Source organism: Solea senegalensis, linkage group LG8, assembly GCF_019176455.1.
Source record: "Solea senegalensis isolate Sse05_10M linkage group LG8, IFAPA_SoseM_1, whole genome shotgun sequence".
Lineage (NCBI taxonomy): Eukaryota > Metazoa > Chordata > Actinopteri > Pleuronectiformes > Soleidae > Solea > Solea senegalensis.
In genome coordinates, this window is record NC_058028.1 from 94,702 (window position 1) to 109,190 (window position 14,489).

The window sequence follows — 14,489 nt, forward strand, 5'->3', positions numbered from 1 at the left end:
GTCTCATTCCAGCTTGAGAAAAGTGTTGTTGTCTGCAGCGCCACCTGTCTGTCTCACAGCTCTCTGTCTCTGTCTAAGACTGGTACGTCATGGCAGCACATGCACTGCACTACGGTGGCCAGGAAGTGCAAAACATTACAAAATGTGAAACAAGTGAACAAAAGCCACCAAATACTGCGAGTGAGCTCTTATTTTGAAAGGCAGGTTAAAAGGAAATGGTGCTATATAAGATTGGCCGTGTTTCAAAAATAATCAATCAATAATGTTTTGCACTTTCTGGCCACCGTACTTCACTCCTACATTCACACTTTCTGTTTACGCCTAAGGAGGAAATGAGGGCTCTGACTTCCTGTTTTTGTGCGGCACTTCCTGTATTTGTTTCCTTCACAATTAAGCCTCATTATCGTCATGTACTAAGTAAAAATGTAACAGTTATGAAATGATTTGTGCTCAGCGTCGACTCAACTCTACAGAAGCAGCAAAATAAGATGAATCAAGTTTTCTCAAATAAAATAGAATCAGAATCATCTTTATTGTCTTTAAAACACGACATTTCTGGTCGAATGACGCTGAATTAAAAACATAGAACAACAAAAAAAAACACATCAAACAATAGAATAAAATATGCAAGAAACGGATTATAAAAAAATAAATAATATACGACGTAATAAATATGAACTTATCAAGTAAATCAAGTGAAGTGATGCAAAATAAACTGTAAGAGATTCATTAGAAGCAGTTCAAACTTTTATTTGCTTTTATTTATTTGTTGTTTTAAAGCACTTCATCATCATCATCATCAGCTGTAGTTTTACCTGCACACACGTTTACATGTTAATTAAAGAACAGAACTGGTTCTGCCTGGACTAAGATGGCCGCCGTGTAGCCGTAGATTCAGGAATCTTTGCTTTTGCTGGTTTAGCTTTTTTCATACACTTTTATTTCTCCCTGTGATCAAAACAAAACACTCACTTGAAAGTGTGAGAGTGGTGCTACAGCACCCCCTAACGGCCAAAGTCAGTATTACAATATCAAACACATTTAAAAAAACTTGATTTTTGTTTTCTTCCCAAAACTCAGACAGAAATAAATGTTGTTTTGCTCATTTACAGACTTTTTCTCTTTTATTTTCATCATCTTCTGTCTTTTTCTATCTTTCTGCTCATATTTAATCTTTTTATTCTTGTTCTCGTCCAGATTCCACACACAAGACAACCAGGAACGGAACGACACAGCGGATACTGAACGTTCAGTGACTCTTCTGAGACTTTCCTCAACAACAAAGCTGATGACTGGATTATTCAGATTACACACTCACACACAGATTAAAACATACATGTTCACATTCATACACAACAACAACAACAACATGGGCCTTCTCTCCTAAACCCCGCCCCTTTAGTGAACTCTGACCTTGCCGAGGTCGCGGTGCGTTCACTTGAATGTTTGAATTTCTGGTGCATTTTAAAAACATTTTTATTTGATAGTGTCGATGATAATAATCTGAAAAGCATTTACATGAACCGAGGACACGCCCCCCCCCACTTCCTGTCTGAATGTAGAAACAGCTCCACCTGGTGGCCGTGTCCTGGAAACATCATCCTGCCAATTTTCAAACAGAAACAACAAAAGAATAATAATTATGTTTTGTAACATTTCTACGACTGAAGTTTCATTGTTACTGTTATTATTTCATGTACTGTTTTCAGTTGTAAATAAGAAATATTAATATTTAAAAACGTTTGAATTGTTTTTGTTTTTTATATAAATATATACCATGTATAAAATACTTGTTTAGCTGAATTTAAGGGAAAAAAAGAACAAAAACTAAAGTTTTATGTATAACATTTAAATAAAATTTGGTTAATATCAAATATTCGTGATTATTCGCGACTTATTTTATCACAATTCTGTCATTTAAGTCCAGGTTTACATTGATGTTGAATGGGATTAAATATCATACACACTTTTTTTTTCTTTTATTTATTGGATTTTTCTAGTTTCTAGTTTTTATTTTCTTCTTTTGGGAGAAAAACTGTAAAAGATCAGTTTGAATATTTTGTTTTGTTATGAAAATAATTCTCACGTTTAAGTGTGAGAGTGGTGGCACAGCAAGAAAATGTGATTTTTTTTCTTTACAACAAATGAAAATAGAAAATGAGGATTATTTTAAACAGTTTTTGTAAAAAAGCTACAAAGAGTTCCGCTCTCAGTTTTTCTTCTTATATTTCAGGGGAAAAAAAGGGAAAACTTACTAATCAAAAGTGGTCACACAGCACCCCCAAATGGCCAAAATCAATATTACAATTACAAACACAAAAAAAAACTCCTGAAAGGCAAATTATTATTATTATTATTATTATTATTATTATTATTACTACTATCATGTTATTATCATATGTATGAAAAATAAATATTCATATAAATACATCTTTGACATGTACTCACTCATTTACATGTGTGAAAATGAGCCCCGGAATCTGAATTTTTCTTTTCCCAAAAGAAGAGAGAAGAGAAAAATTTGAATGAGTCAAATCAAAACAAAAACAGTTAAAATTTTCCAGAATGAAAGAGTTTTTATTCCACGTCTCTGCTCAGCTTCACTTAGACGAAATGAATCTTCTATAAATAAGTTTGTTCTTCTGTTTCTAACTTCCTGTCTACAGGTGTTTGTGATGTGTAGATGATCACATGAATATGTTCCCATTAGATTTTGTAAGAATCTTCTGACTGATGACGTCACAACAACTCCCGCTCACTAATAACATTAAAAACTGTAAAAACAAACGAAAATATCTCAGCGGATCCGAATGAAATTCTCTACCATCAGTTTTCTGATTCAGAGTTCTGGTCCAGATTATGGATTTAGTGCTCAATGCAAATGTAACATGGTTCACATGAGTTTGTATCTCAGTGACGTGTGAACAGATGAGGATGAATGTTGTCATGTTTATGTCACCTGGTCACAGATATAAGAAAGTAAAGTTCTACAAACACACACACACACACACACACAGTTCTTGTGGATCCAGAGGATCAAAACATTTCAGGTGACAAAGTGTTTAAGTCCCTGAGTGACCTGGTTCTAGACGTGACAGTGTCTTTCAGAGCCGAGTCGTCAGTGACACAGTTACAGGTCTGTGTTTGTGTGTGTGTGTGTGTGTGTGTGTGTGAGCAGATCCAGTGTCACTGACCTCCTCTGAAAACTCTGTTTCCTTCAGGACAATCAGTCCTGACTCTCTTCTCTCTCACCTCCCTGTGTCTGTGTCCAAACACCAGGACGATAGGGTTTCTGTGTGTGTGTGTGTGTGTGTGTGTGTGTGTCCTCCATCAGAGTCAGGTTTCTCTGAACCAGCACCATGGAGTCCAGGTCACAGACAATCAGACCTGGTGACGCTGCAGATTCAGTGGATCATTTACACCTGAGTTTTAGGTCATTTAGACGTGTGGAACTGAGGAACTGGACTTTGTTTAAATGAATGAAAGTCAATGCAGAGTCCTGTGCTTGTTTTTATATCTTTGTGGGGACATTTGTCTTTGAAGAGCTTTTTCAGGGTTAAGAACTGGTTTTAGGATTAGAATTAGGATTGTCCTAAAATATAAAGACCTGTGTGTGTTCACAAAATAAATCAAGAGTTAATTTGTATATAACATAGATTAGAAATAAGATCAGATAAACAGTTTGTTTCAGATTAGTTTCTTTATTTTACACCAGTGACAAACTGAAAAATTCAGATTTAAAGCTTGTTTTCAGATTATTGTTGAGATTAACAGCAGATCAGAGCTGTGATGCTGAGAATTTAAATCCCGTCTCCTTTTGTGCAACCTGAGCTTTTTGCTCTTTATCTTCTGCATCAAAGAAGTTACTGAGACGTGGCTTTTTCTTTGTTTCCTTCCTAGATTTATCTTTGCTGAGAGACGGGATGAATATTTCAGAGGAGGAAACTGTAATCCCATCACAGGAAGTAAACGGAGCCAGAATATATGAAATCATAAATCTGTCTCACTTCTTCTCCACCTTCATAACATGAAGTTATTATGATTGTTGTCAGTGTTTTTTTGTAACTTCACTGGATCTTCTTCTTCGTCTTCTTCTTCTCTTTCTTCTTCTTTAGGCCTCATTTCATTTCCGACCCCTGCTTAGTTGTCCTGAAACTGGACGCCGAGGGCCGAGACCTGATGAATAAAACATCCCGTGTTTGCTGCTGACTGATCACCGGAGACTTTTCAGCCGCACAAGTGGTGAAAGGCGACATAATCTGCCTCAGAACAAGATCTGGACTGAGATTGAGACACACACACACACACAGGAAGAAAGAGGGAGGAAGACCTGCAGCATGTTAAAACCCCAGCAGCAGCAGCAGCAGCAGTGTGGTCAGCAGCAGCAGCAGCAGCAGCTGCTGCTCCATGAGTCACCGCATGTTTTTGGGAAGCCGTGGTTCTGGCAGCGCAGCAGCAGCAGCATGGAGAGCACACGCAGCCTGGCCCAGGTCATCATGGAGATGCGAGATGAAATCAAGAAGCTGGAGGACGAGAACAGAGAGCTGAGAGGAGACAGCGGTCACTGGTCAGTCGCCGTCAGAACAGGAGAAACCAGCCTGGGATCAGCAGCGTCAGCATCAGCATCAGCATCAGCAGCAGCAGCAGCAGCAGCAGCAGAGCAGCAGAACGTGGAGGAGAACCACAGTGTGAACCTGAGGAGGAACGTGTCTGCACCGGTTCTGGATGGACAATACAAAGGTAAGAAGTAAGAAGACTGATGCAGAAGAAAAGATGGTGGTTTTTATACTTTGTAAACTCAGTGCCACTTTTGTCTCTGAAAATTCATTTTATCTCCTTAAAAAAACACTAATGTGTTACTTTTAATATAAACGTCGTCAATAAAGGGGTTCCTCAAGGTTCATGTTCAGGACCACTCATGTTCTCCATCTTTACCTCATCTTTGACCTCCTAAAAGATGACTCAGTGATTTAAACAGCTGTGTCTTTAACTGTTGATAAAGGAGTTCCTCAAGGTTCATGTTTAGAAACGCTTCTGTTCTCTATTTTTATCCAACAACCTCCCGATAATTTGTTGTAAATGCAAAACTTTCCCTGACGACTCAGACTGATTTACAGCTTCACTGAGACAGTTGTGTCTTTAGATGTTGATTAAAAAGTAGTTTAAGTTCATGTTTTGGATCAATCCTGATCTTCATCTTCATCAGTGACCTCCTGTTAAATCTGTGGTGTAAGTAAAGTTCACGTCTATGCTGACGACTCTGTGATTAACAAACAAACAAACAGAATTCACTCACATTCAACAAATGACTGCTGAAGAAAATGAAATCACGTAGCATCCATGCTAACGCTTCCAGGTTCTTTGAGAATCTCATGTTTCGGTCATTTTTTTGTGATGATTTTTCAAATGTCACAAGTTTTAAATAACTGGACTGAACCAGATCTTCTATTTTTTTTAACAGTGAGTTCATTATACTTAAATTAATCTGTGCTCTCTGTTTTTTTACATTTTCTATGATTTTTCCCACACGTAACTAGAACATCTAGTGAAAATGCAGTAGAATCAAGTTTGTATAAAAACTGCAACCATGAAAAAATCAGTTAACTATAAAGAATATGTTCAGTTTTTGTATTTTATTGCCTTGTGTGAGTTTTTATGTATTTATTATTCTGTACAGCTTGTTTGTTTCAATGTTCTTTGCAAATAAAGTTGGACTGAATTGAACACGCCAAACATCATCTGATCATTACGTAAAATAAAGATAATACGGAGAATTATTACACAAGGAAGTAATTAGAGGATTAAGAAGTATAAAAGAAAAAGAAAAATATTCAATGTTTCCTGAGATGATGATTAATATTGTGTGATAATGTCTTAGTTTCCTCTTGTTCACAGATAATAACAAATAATCAAGGATTGATTCCACAGTATTTTATAGAAAGCTTTTATATGACGGGTTGAATAATTATGAACATTTGAATTTGAATGAATAGAATTTGTTTTATTTGACTCATTTTATGGTTCTTTGACGCAGAGACCAGCGTCATGACGGTACGCAGATATTCTGTGGGCTCTAATCTGTCAGCTAATCTGACTCTGAGAGAAGGAAGGAGTGACAGGATGAGACGCAGCGACGCTGGGTGGAGGAGATTACAAGAAGAGATGCATCATGGGAGCGACGTGTTTGCAAACTCTGGGAGAGGAGAAACGGGAAAAGTGAACAACAGACACTCGCTGCAGGAATACGTCCACAAGAACAGGTACACACACACACACACACACGCACGCACGCGCACACACACACACACGCACACACGCACACACACACACAATCCACTGATCACAGTTTTATTCTTAATGTTTATGTTAATGTTGTGGAAAAGAAGAAGTGACGTTTGGATCAAAATATATTTTTTTTATCTCGATTAAGTTTGGTTTAAACCAGGGGTGTCAAACATACGGCCTGGGGGCCAGAACCGGCCCGCCAGAGGGTCCAATCCGGCCCACAGGATGAATTTGTTCAAATTTCACACTAATCTAAACGTAATGTCAAATGCTCCAGATACCCACGACTAAATGTTTGTGCCTTTATAGATCCAGTGTGATGTGTAAATAGTAAATTTAGGCACGATATTGTTGAAATTGCACTTATATTTCTCAAGAAATTTCATGTTTTGTAAAATTATCCTTCATGAGTAAGAAGTTCTTGTTGTTCATAGGTTATTATTCTATTATTTTGCTATTTTTACTGGTCCGGCCCCCTTGAGATCAAATTGTGCTGTATGTGGCCCCTGAACAAAAATGAGTTTGACACCCCTGGTTTAAACAAAGGAAATTTGTCTGTAACTCATCTTTTTATTTCATACACTTTCATATACTACAAAAAACTAAATAATCACAATATTTTACATGCGTTTTAATGAAAATATGCAGAAATCTTCCATGAAATGTTGAAATGAATTCACAAAAGAATCCTGCAAAATACTCTGTCTGACATGTTTCATTATTTAACTGTGTGTGTGTGTGTCTCCAGGGCCAAAGTAAAAACGGTGACTTTTCTTCTTCCTGTGGACGACATTTACACAAATCGTCCTGCTCTCTACAAACACCAGGGGGAGCCAGCGTTTTCTCAGCTGACCTCCATCGATGAGACGGACTCGTGAAAGACGGGACCCATAAATACTGTGGCTCTGAGGACACGAGGACAAAGTGAGGAGGACACGAGGACAAAGTGAGGAGGACATGAAGTGAGTCTTTGACCTGGTTCGTCTCACAGACAGACGGACAGACAGACAGAGTCTGGTTACAGGAGTGTGAGTGAGTGAAGGACACTGATGAGACACACGAGTGTCTCAGGTGACAAACCTTCACCTGCAGGTGGCAGCACTTTGACAGACTGAGTCAAATTCATTCATTCATTCATTCATTCATTCATTATTCATCCTGGTTTGTGTTCACAGAGTAAAGTGAAATCTCCACGTGTGAATCCAAACACAATGTTAATAAAGAATATGTTTTATTTTTTTAGTCTCAATCAAACTCTGTGTTTTCTCTGCTTTCATCTACAAAAGGAAATAAATCCATGTTTAGTATTTAAAAATGGAGAAATGTGAGAAATACTGAAGTAAAGTCACATTCATGTGTGTGTTAAGCTGTAAAAACATGTGGTATTTTAACTTAACTTAACTTTAAAATACCTAAATCACAATATAAATGGTGACAAGAGTAAATGACTGTGTAATATTGTGACAACAACAACAACAACAACAACAACTGTAACATCATCAATTCTTTTTTGGCTGCAACTAACAATTATTTTCATTAACGAATAACTTAAAAACTGAAGAATCTTCATTTACTGTCATAACGAGATGCACCCATCAATTATTCCCATCATCAGTTAATCTCTGGATTATTTTCTCCGTGAATTGAGTTCTTGTTTGGTTCAAAAAAGAACTACAAATACAAGTGAAAAATAAGACAGAAATATGACAAAGACTAATAAGGACATTTGAAACCAGACTAAGACTAAATTAACCAAATTAACAATAGTTGTTTCTGGAATTATGACGTAAAAACATCATTTACTGTCATTTACTGCTTTATTGTTGACTTTTGACTCAAAATCACATTTCACTCAGGGCCACATGAAGTCTTGGTCCGGCCCTGTAGGTTTCAAACTGCCGTAAACGCTGTCGTAGAGCCGTAAACGCCACAGAACTACATTTCCCAGCAGCCCTCGCGGCTGCTCGGTCACGTAACACCGTTCAGGGACAAACATGGCGGCGGCCGGAGCTGCTTCTCTGAGCAGAATCTCCAGATTATTTTCATCGTTTTCCTGCAGGAAACAGCGGATTAACGTGAAAATAATCCCGCAGAGAAGAGGAATCAGCTCATGTATCGACCGTAAGTTTGCGTTTTATTCAGCGTGAGAAGATCTGAGTGACAGCGATTGTTTTTAACTGAACATGAATAACTCATAACCAGTGTTTACAGGTCAGTAGTTAAGTATAGAAACAGTTAACTTTAACCAGTTAACTTTAGTCATTTAACCAAACCACAGTTGAATAAGTCAAAACTCGTTCCTTAAGTTAATTGAGTTTCTTCTACAACAGAACAATGAATCATTTAATAACTGTGTCATTAAATATTCATCAGTGTTATTTAAACGTGGAAAATGATTGAGTTTGAATGATTTCTGTGTTTTTATGGAGCAAAGAAACCAGGAAATATTCACATTTAAGAAGCTGAAACATCACATTCATTCATTCATTCATTCATTCATTCATTCATTCATTCATTCCTCACAGTATAACAATAATCTGTTCAGATGATATAAGCGGCAGTAGTTGTAATAAAGCAAATGTTTGTGTATTTTCTTTACTTTTTAATGTAAATGTTGCAGCTGGTTGTTACGACTTTGTTTTTAATATATTTAGACTTTTCAAATAGTACTTAAGAGTTAAGTCTATGTTAAGTAAATACAACTATTATTCATGTATGACAGTGTTATAGCATCTAAAGCAGAGCTTAGTCACAGTGTTGCTTTAAAATACATTTAAACTTCATCCAAACGTGTATTTGAAAGACATTCTTCTATTATTTGTCTTTATTTAACAGTTCTTTTTCTGTGGTTTTCTTTATTCTCTCAGCTGCTCATGGACTCACTGATGAACAGAAGGAATTCCAGAAAGTGGCGTTTGACTTTGCAGCCAAAGAGATGGCTCCTCACATGGCCGAGTGGGACCACAAGGTAATCTGGATTATTGCAGATGTATCAGTGGTAATGTTTACAGTCTTTGTTTGTCTGCTTTCCTGCAGGAGATCTTCCCGGTGGAGACGATGCGTCGAGCAGCTCAGCTGGGTTTTGGAGGCATCTACGTTCAGCCGGACGTCGGTGGATCAGGTCTCTCTCGCCTGGACACGTCCGTCATCTTTGAGGCTTTGTCTACGGGATGTGTGAGCACCACAGCTTACATCAGCATCCACAAGTATGAAGCTTTAAGCAGCAGCTGTGTATATGTATACATATGTATGTATATGTCATGTGTGTGACTGTTGTTGATGTCTCTGCAGCATGTGTGCGTGGGTCATCGACACGTTTGGAAACGCCGAGCAGAGAGAACGGTTCTGTCCCGATCTTTGTTCCATGGAGAAGTTTGCTTCTTATTGTCTCACAGAACCAGGTCAGAAACACAAACACACAACAGACACAGGTTCTGGTTTAACACACGTCCACAGTCCACAGTGGATCCGTAACTCGTCGTGTAGCAGGTTCTAATATTGCAAACAGCAGCTCTGTGACTGAAAACAAGCTTCTCGTGAACCTGGACCTTCATGATCCATGAGCTTCAGAGAAGTTCCACCTGGAACGTTGTTACCTGTTCTAACGTCTGCTTGTGACTGGAAGTGACCTCTGGAAACGCCAGAGGTGGCTCGCTCATGTGGATTCTGCTTCTCAAAGTGAACCGGGAACATTCAGTCAGACTCACAGTGAGACTTCAATCACAAAAATCATGTTTACGTCTGAGAACGAGGTCAAAACGCTGAGAAATATGTTGCTCAGTGAAGAATAATCAAGCTGTGTGCGTGCGTGTGTGTGTGTGTGCGTGTGTGCGTGTGTGTGTGTGTGTGTGCGTGTGTGTGTGTGTGTCAGAGCAGAGTAAACCAGGTCAGAGACCACAGGTGTGCATGAGACCACTTACTGTTCTGGTGATTACTCAGAAATCCACATGTGCAGATGAAAACTCCAGACTCTCAGTTTATTAAAGTCCTGGTCTCGGTTCAGTCTGGTTCAGTCTGGTCCAGGTCCTGACAGGTTTATGTTTTCATGGGTTTATCTGTAACTTTGTCCTGTCGGTGTTTTTTATGATCACCTGATGTTCCCAGAAATCTCACTGTGTCAGAACTGGTTCAGACTCTGTAACACCAGACCTGGTCTGATCCAGATTAAAGAATCTCATACAAACATTTGTAAAGGTAAAGAAAATCAGTTTGTCATATTAAGGAACACATATTCACCATTAACGAGCTTACTAACATCCATAAGTAGCACACTAGCCCTTTATTAGTCCAATAAAGTGAGTGCAGTGTTTTTAAATGAAGGATAAATTAAAGTTTCATATACAGTAATTATATATTCTTTACATTAGTTTTAAATCTTCTGTTAAAACGGTTCTTTGTGGAACCATCTCCTGCTTTTATCTCAGTGATGCTGGATGTTGTCACGGTTACGTCACATGATCACATAACGTGTGATTAAATGTAGTTTTCTCGTCTCAGGCAGCGGCAGCGACGCTGCGTCTCTTCTCACCTCTGCACACAGGAGCGGTGACCACTACGTCCTCAACGGCTCGAAGGTGAGAAACACCTGAGGCTCGGCGCTCGTTTGAGTTTGACTGAGCGCTGTAACACACTGTGTGTGTGTGTGCGTGTGCGTGCGTGTGCGTGCAGGCGTTCATCAGTGGAGGAGGAGACACAGACGTTTACGTGGTCATGTGCAGAACAGGAGGAAAAGGAGCTAAAGGGATCTCATGTGTGGTGGTGGAGAGAGGAACTGCAGGACTGAGCTTTGGCAAGAAAGAGAGGAAGGTAAAGAGCCGCTTTAAAGCTTTTGTAGGAAACCACTAGATGGCAGTATAACATCAGTGCTGTGTGTGTGTGTGTAGGTGGGCTGGAACTCTCAGCCCACCCGGGCGGTCATATTTGAAGACTGTGTTGTTCCTGTGAACAATCGTCTCGGTGAAGAAGGACAAGGTTTCAGCATCGCCATGAAAGGACTCAACGGAGGGAGAATAAACATCGGTGAGGAGGCGCCGTTCACACGTTCACCACTTCATTCATCTATCGATGAGTTCAACATTTAAGGAGCTGAAAAATCACACAAACTCGTTTGAATAAAAAGACTCAAACTGATAAATCAATTATCATAATCGTCAGTGATTCGTTTAGTAACTGATGAGTCAGCTCAACAAAATAAGTCCAGTTCACTTATTATTGACCCAAGGATCCGGATATATCATATCAGGATTTATCATTTATTATTTATTATTTATTATTGACCAAAAATAATTCATTTCAAATGTAGTCGATATTTGTTCTGTGTGACAAACGAACGTCAGATCTAACAAATGTTTAAATTTTTGACAAAAAGACGCTGTCGTGTTGTCACATGGGTTCAGAGAAAGTGACGTAGTGTTCCTTTAAAAGAGTGACTCAGCACTTTTATCTCTCTTTAAAAGAGTGACTGCACTTTTCTCTGTTAAAAGAGTGACTCTGCACTTTTATCTCTCTTTAAAAGAGTGACTCCGCACTTTTCGCTGTTAAAAGTGACTCAGCACTTTTCTCTCTGTTTAAAAGAGTGACTCTGCACTTTTCTCTCTCTTTAAAAGAGTGACTCAGCACTTTTCTCTCTCTCTCTTTAAAAGAGTGACTCAGCACTTTTCTCTTTAAAAGAGTGACTCTGCACTTTTATCTCTCTCTTTTTAAAAGAGTGACTCTTCACTTTTCTCTCTCTCTCTTTAAAAAGAGTGACTCTGCACTTTTCTCTCTGTTTAAAAGAGTGACTCTGCACTTTCTCTTTAAAAAGAGTGACTCAGCACTTTTCTCTCTTTAAGAGTGACTCTGCACTTTATCTCTCTCTTTTAAAAGTGACTCTTCACTTTTCTCTCTCTTAAAAAGAGTGACTCTGCACTTTTCTTTCTTTAAGAGTGACTTAGCACTTTTCTCTCTTTACTCTGCACTTTTATCTCTCTCTTTTAAAAGAGTGACTCTGCACTCTCACTTTAAAAGAGTGACTCAGCACTTTTCTCTCTCTCTAAAAAGAGTGACTCACTTTTATCTCTCTCTTTTAAAAGAGTGACTCTTCACTTTCTCTCTCTTAAAAGAGTGACTCTGCACTTTTATCTCTCTTTAAAAGAGTGACTCTGCACTTTATCTCTCACTTTAAAAGAGTGACTCACTTTATCTCTCTCAAAAGAGTGACTGCACTTTTCTCTCTTTAAAAGAGTGACTCTGCACTTTTCTCTCTCTTTAAAAGAGTGACTCGGCACTTTTACCTCTCTCTTTAAAAGAGTGACTGCACTTTTCTCTCTTTAAAAGAGTGACTCGGCACTTTTATCTCTCTCTCTTTAAAAGAGTGACTCTGCACTTTTATCTCTCTCTCTTTGAAAGAGTGACTCAGCACTTTTCTCTCTCTCTCTCTCAGCTTCCTGTTCTCTGGGCGCGGCTCACGCCTGCGTTCAGTTAGCCAGAGATCACATGATGGTGCGGAAACAGTTTGGAGAAACGCTTTCTAAAAACCAGGTAACGCGGCGTTCATCAATAAGAATAATGAGTATTGAATGCTGATTATTATGGTCTGTTTGAACGGGCGTGTTCTCGTGTCTTTAAAGTTCCTCCAGTTCAAACTGGCAGAAATGGCCTCTCAGTTAGTGGCCTCTCGTCTGATGGTGCGTGAAGCAGCGCGAGCTCTGCAGGAGAACCGCTCTGACGCCGTCTCGCTCTGCTCCATGGCCAAACTGTTCGCCACAGACCAGTGCTTCAACGTGAGTCTGACCTCTGACCCCTCTGACCTGACCCCTCTGACCCCAGTGACCCCTCTGACCCCTGTGACCCCTCTGACCTCAGGTGTGTAACGAGGCCCTGCAGATGCACGGCGGGTACGGTTACCTGAAAGACTACGCCGTGCAGCAGTTCGTACGAGACATCAGAGTTCATCAGATCCTCGAGGGTGAGACCTTTCATTCACTCATTCACCTCCATGTTTTCATTCTCTCCAGATGACGTCTGAGTTTTTTTAGGTTGAAAGGTTTTTCTGTTGATTTCATTTGTTTCTGTAAGAAAGAAACTTTTCTAATGTTCCAGAGAAACTTCTGTCAAAAGTTCTTTTTTATAAACTGATTTTAGAATCATTTGTAAAAAGATATCTCATATATAACGTGAAACTTTAGACGTTATTATGAGATCATTTCCTTTGATCAATGATTTTATTATTGTAAAAATCTAAAAGAAAGTAAAGATTTGAACTGTTGCTTTGTTTGTGTTGATAAAGTTTAAACATTAATATTTGTGTCTGTTTTATTTTGTTACTCAGGAACTAACGAGGTGATGAGGATGATCATATCCAGAGATCTGCTCACAGACCTGTGATCCAGCATTATTATGGTCTGTCAGACCGGTTTGTTACTGTGTTTCTAGTGTAACTTTAGTTTGTTCCTCGGGTATAAAACCACAACTCCTAAGTATTTTCGTAACAGTGACATCTGGGACACATTTTCTCCATCAGTCGGTTTGATCCAGAAAATGAAGATGTTTCTCAAAGAAAGCAGAAAAATTACAGAAACGTCATTTTTATTGAAATAAAAACTGTAAAACTGATGAACTGATTATGAAAATAGTCGACGACTCATCGTTGCAGCCTTAAAAATCAGGTGACTTCATTCAGCGCCACCTGCAGGTCAGAATGTGATGAAATCCTAAAGCTAGCATAGCAACATTAGCATGGAAACAGACGTTTGATCCTGGTTTTATTTAAGAAAAGCTGCTAAAGCACTTTCATGAGATTAAGATTCATGTCTTATCATGTCTGTTACTGTATTTCTCTGTCATGTGTTCATAAATTCACGTGTTCACGTGTGTAACGGAACACACACACACAGGCTTTTTTTTTTAACCTTACTCCAAAATAAAAGTCTTTCTAAAAGAAATCTGACTTTTTATTTCCATTCTCCGTGATCATGATTTCATTTAAACTTAATAATCCAGAAGTGATTATAATCCAATACTTTATTGAAAAAGTCAACAATCATTAGAACATGAAAATAATCCACTGCTACATCATCATCATCTTCATCATCATCATCATCATCATTACATTCTTTCTCTGAAACAATGAAACCGTTTTTATCTGATCAAAATGAAACTTAATAAAAACAGAAATAAAACTTCTGTCTGAACACACTTTTCTGTTTTTAAATTTTAATTTCTAC

General features: G+C 38.5%; 3 protein-coding genes across 13 annotated transcripts in view; all 3 read left to right on the forward strand.

The window, feature by feature from the left end:
- dock10 (dedicator of cytokinesis 10) overlaps nt 1–1,657 on the forward strand; it is a 60,451-nt gene extending 58,794 nt beyond the window's left edge. For 8 of the 11 annotated variants that reach the window (XM_044031406.1, XM_044031410.1, XM_044031408.1 and 5 more), the window contains 2 exons: nt 13–82; nt 1,198–1,657. In XM_044031406.1, the coding sequence (XP_043887341.1) occupies nt 13–82; nt 1,198–1,256 (129 nt within the window). In that variant the 3' untranslated portion in view covers nt 1,257–1,657. The remainder of the gene's footprint in view (nt 1–12; nt 83–1,197) is intronic. The other 3 variants (XM_044031409.1, XM_044031415.1, XM_044031416.1) reach the window with 1 other exon arrangement.
- Nucleotides 1,658–4,463: 2,806 nt separating this feature from the next.
- Nucleotides 4,464–7,519, forward strand: LOC122773221. Its single transcript, XM_044031725.1, has 3 exons — nt 4,464–4,740; nt 6,035–6,260; nt 7,034–7,519. Exons 1-3 carry the CDS (start codon nt 4,464–4,466, stop codon nt 7,161–7,163), a joined length of 633 nt encoding a protein of 210 aa, XP_043887660.1. The 3' UTR covers nt 7,164–7,519.
- A 722-nt stretch (nt 7,520–8,241) lies between these two features.
- acad8 (acyl-CoA dehydrogenase family, member 8) lies at nt 8,242–14,448 on the forward strand. Its single transcript, XM_044032134.1, has 11 exons — nt 8,242–8,406; nt 9,153–9,253; nt 9,322–9,491; nt 9,577–9,686; nt 10,783–10,859; nt 10,954–11,091; nt 11,169–11,304; nt 12,707–12,804; nt 12,894–13,046; nt 13,129–13,231; nt 13,595–14,448. The coding sequence occupies exons 1-11, from the start codon at nt 8,280–8,282 to the stop codon at nt 13,648–13,650; spliced, it is 1,269 nt and encodes a 422-aa protein (XP_043888069.1). The 5' UTR covers nt 8,242–8,279; the 3' UTR covers nt 13,651–14,448.
- The last annotated feature ends 41 nt before the right edge of the window (nt 14,449–14,489 follow it).

What these genes read in the sequence shown, in the direction of transcription:
- LOC122773221 (XM_044031725.1), top strand. Translation starts at nt 4,464, where the DNA reads ATGGAGAGCACACGCAGCCTGGCCCAGGTCATCATGGAGATGCGAGAT. An exon ending in TCTGGATGGACAATACAAAG is followed by an intron (nt 4,741 to 6,034) that starts GTAAGAAGTAAG and finishes TCTTTGACGCAG; the next exon opens with AGACCAGCGTCATGACGGTA. An exon ending in GAATACGTCCACAAGAACAG is followed by an intron (nt 6,261 to 7,033) that starts GTACACACACAC and finishes GTGTGTCTCCAG; the next exon opens with GGCCAAAGTAAAAACGGTGA.
- acad8 (XM_044032134.1), top strand. Translation starts at nt 8,280, where the DNA reads ATGGCGGCGGCCGGAGCTGCTTCTCTGAGCAGAATCTCCAGATTATTT. An exon ending in TTATTGTCTCACAGAACCAG is followed by an intron (nt 9,687 to 10,782) that starts GTCAGAAACACA and finishes TTCTCGTCTCAG; the next exon opens with GCAGCGGCAGCGACGCTGCG. An exon ending in TTGGCAAGAAAGAGAGGAAG is followed by an intron (nt 11,092 to 11,168) that starts GTAAAGAGCCGC and finishes GTGTGTGTGTAG; the next exon opens with GTGGGCTGGAACTCTCAGCC.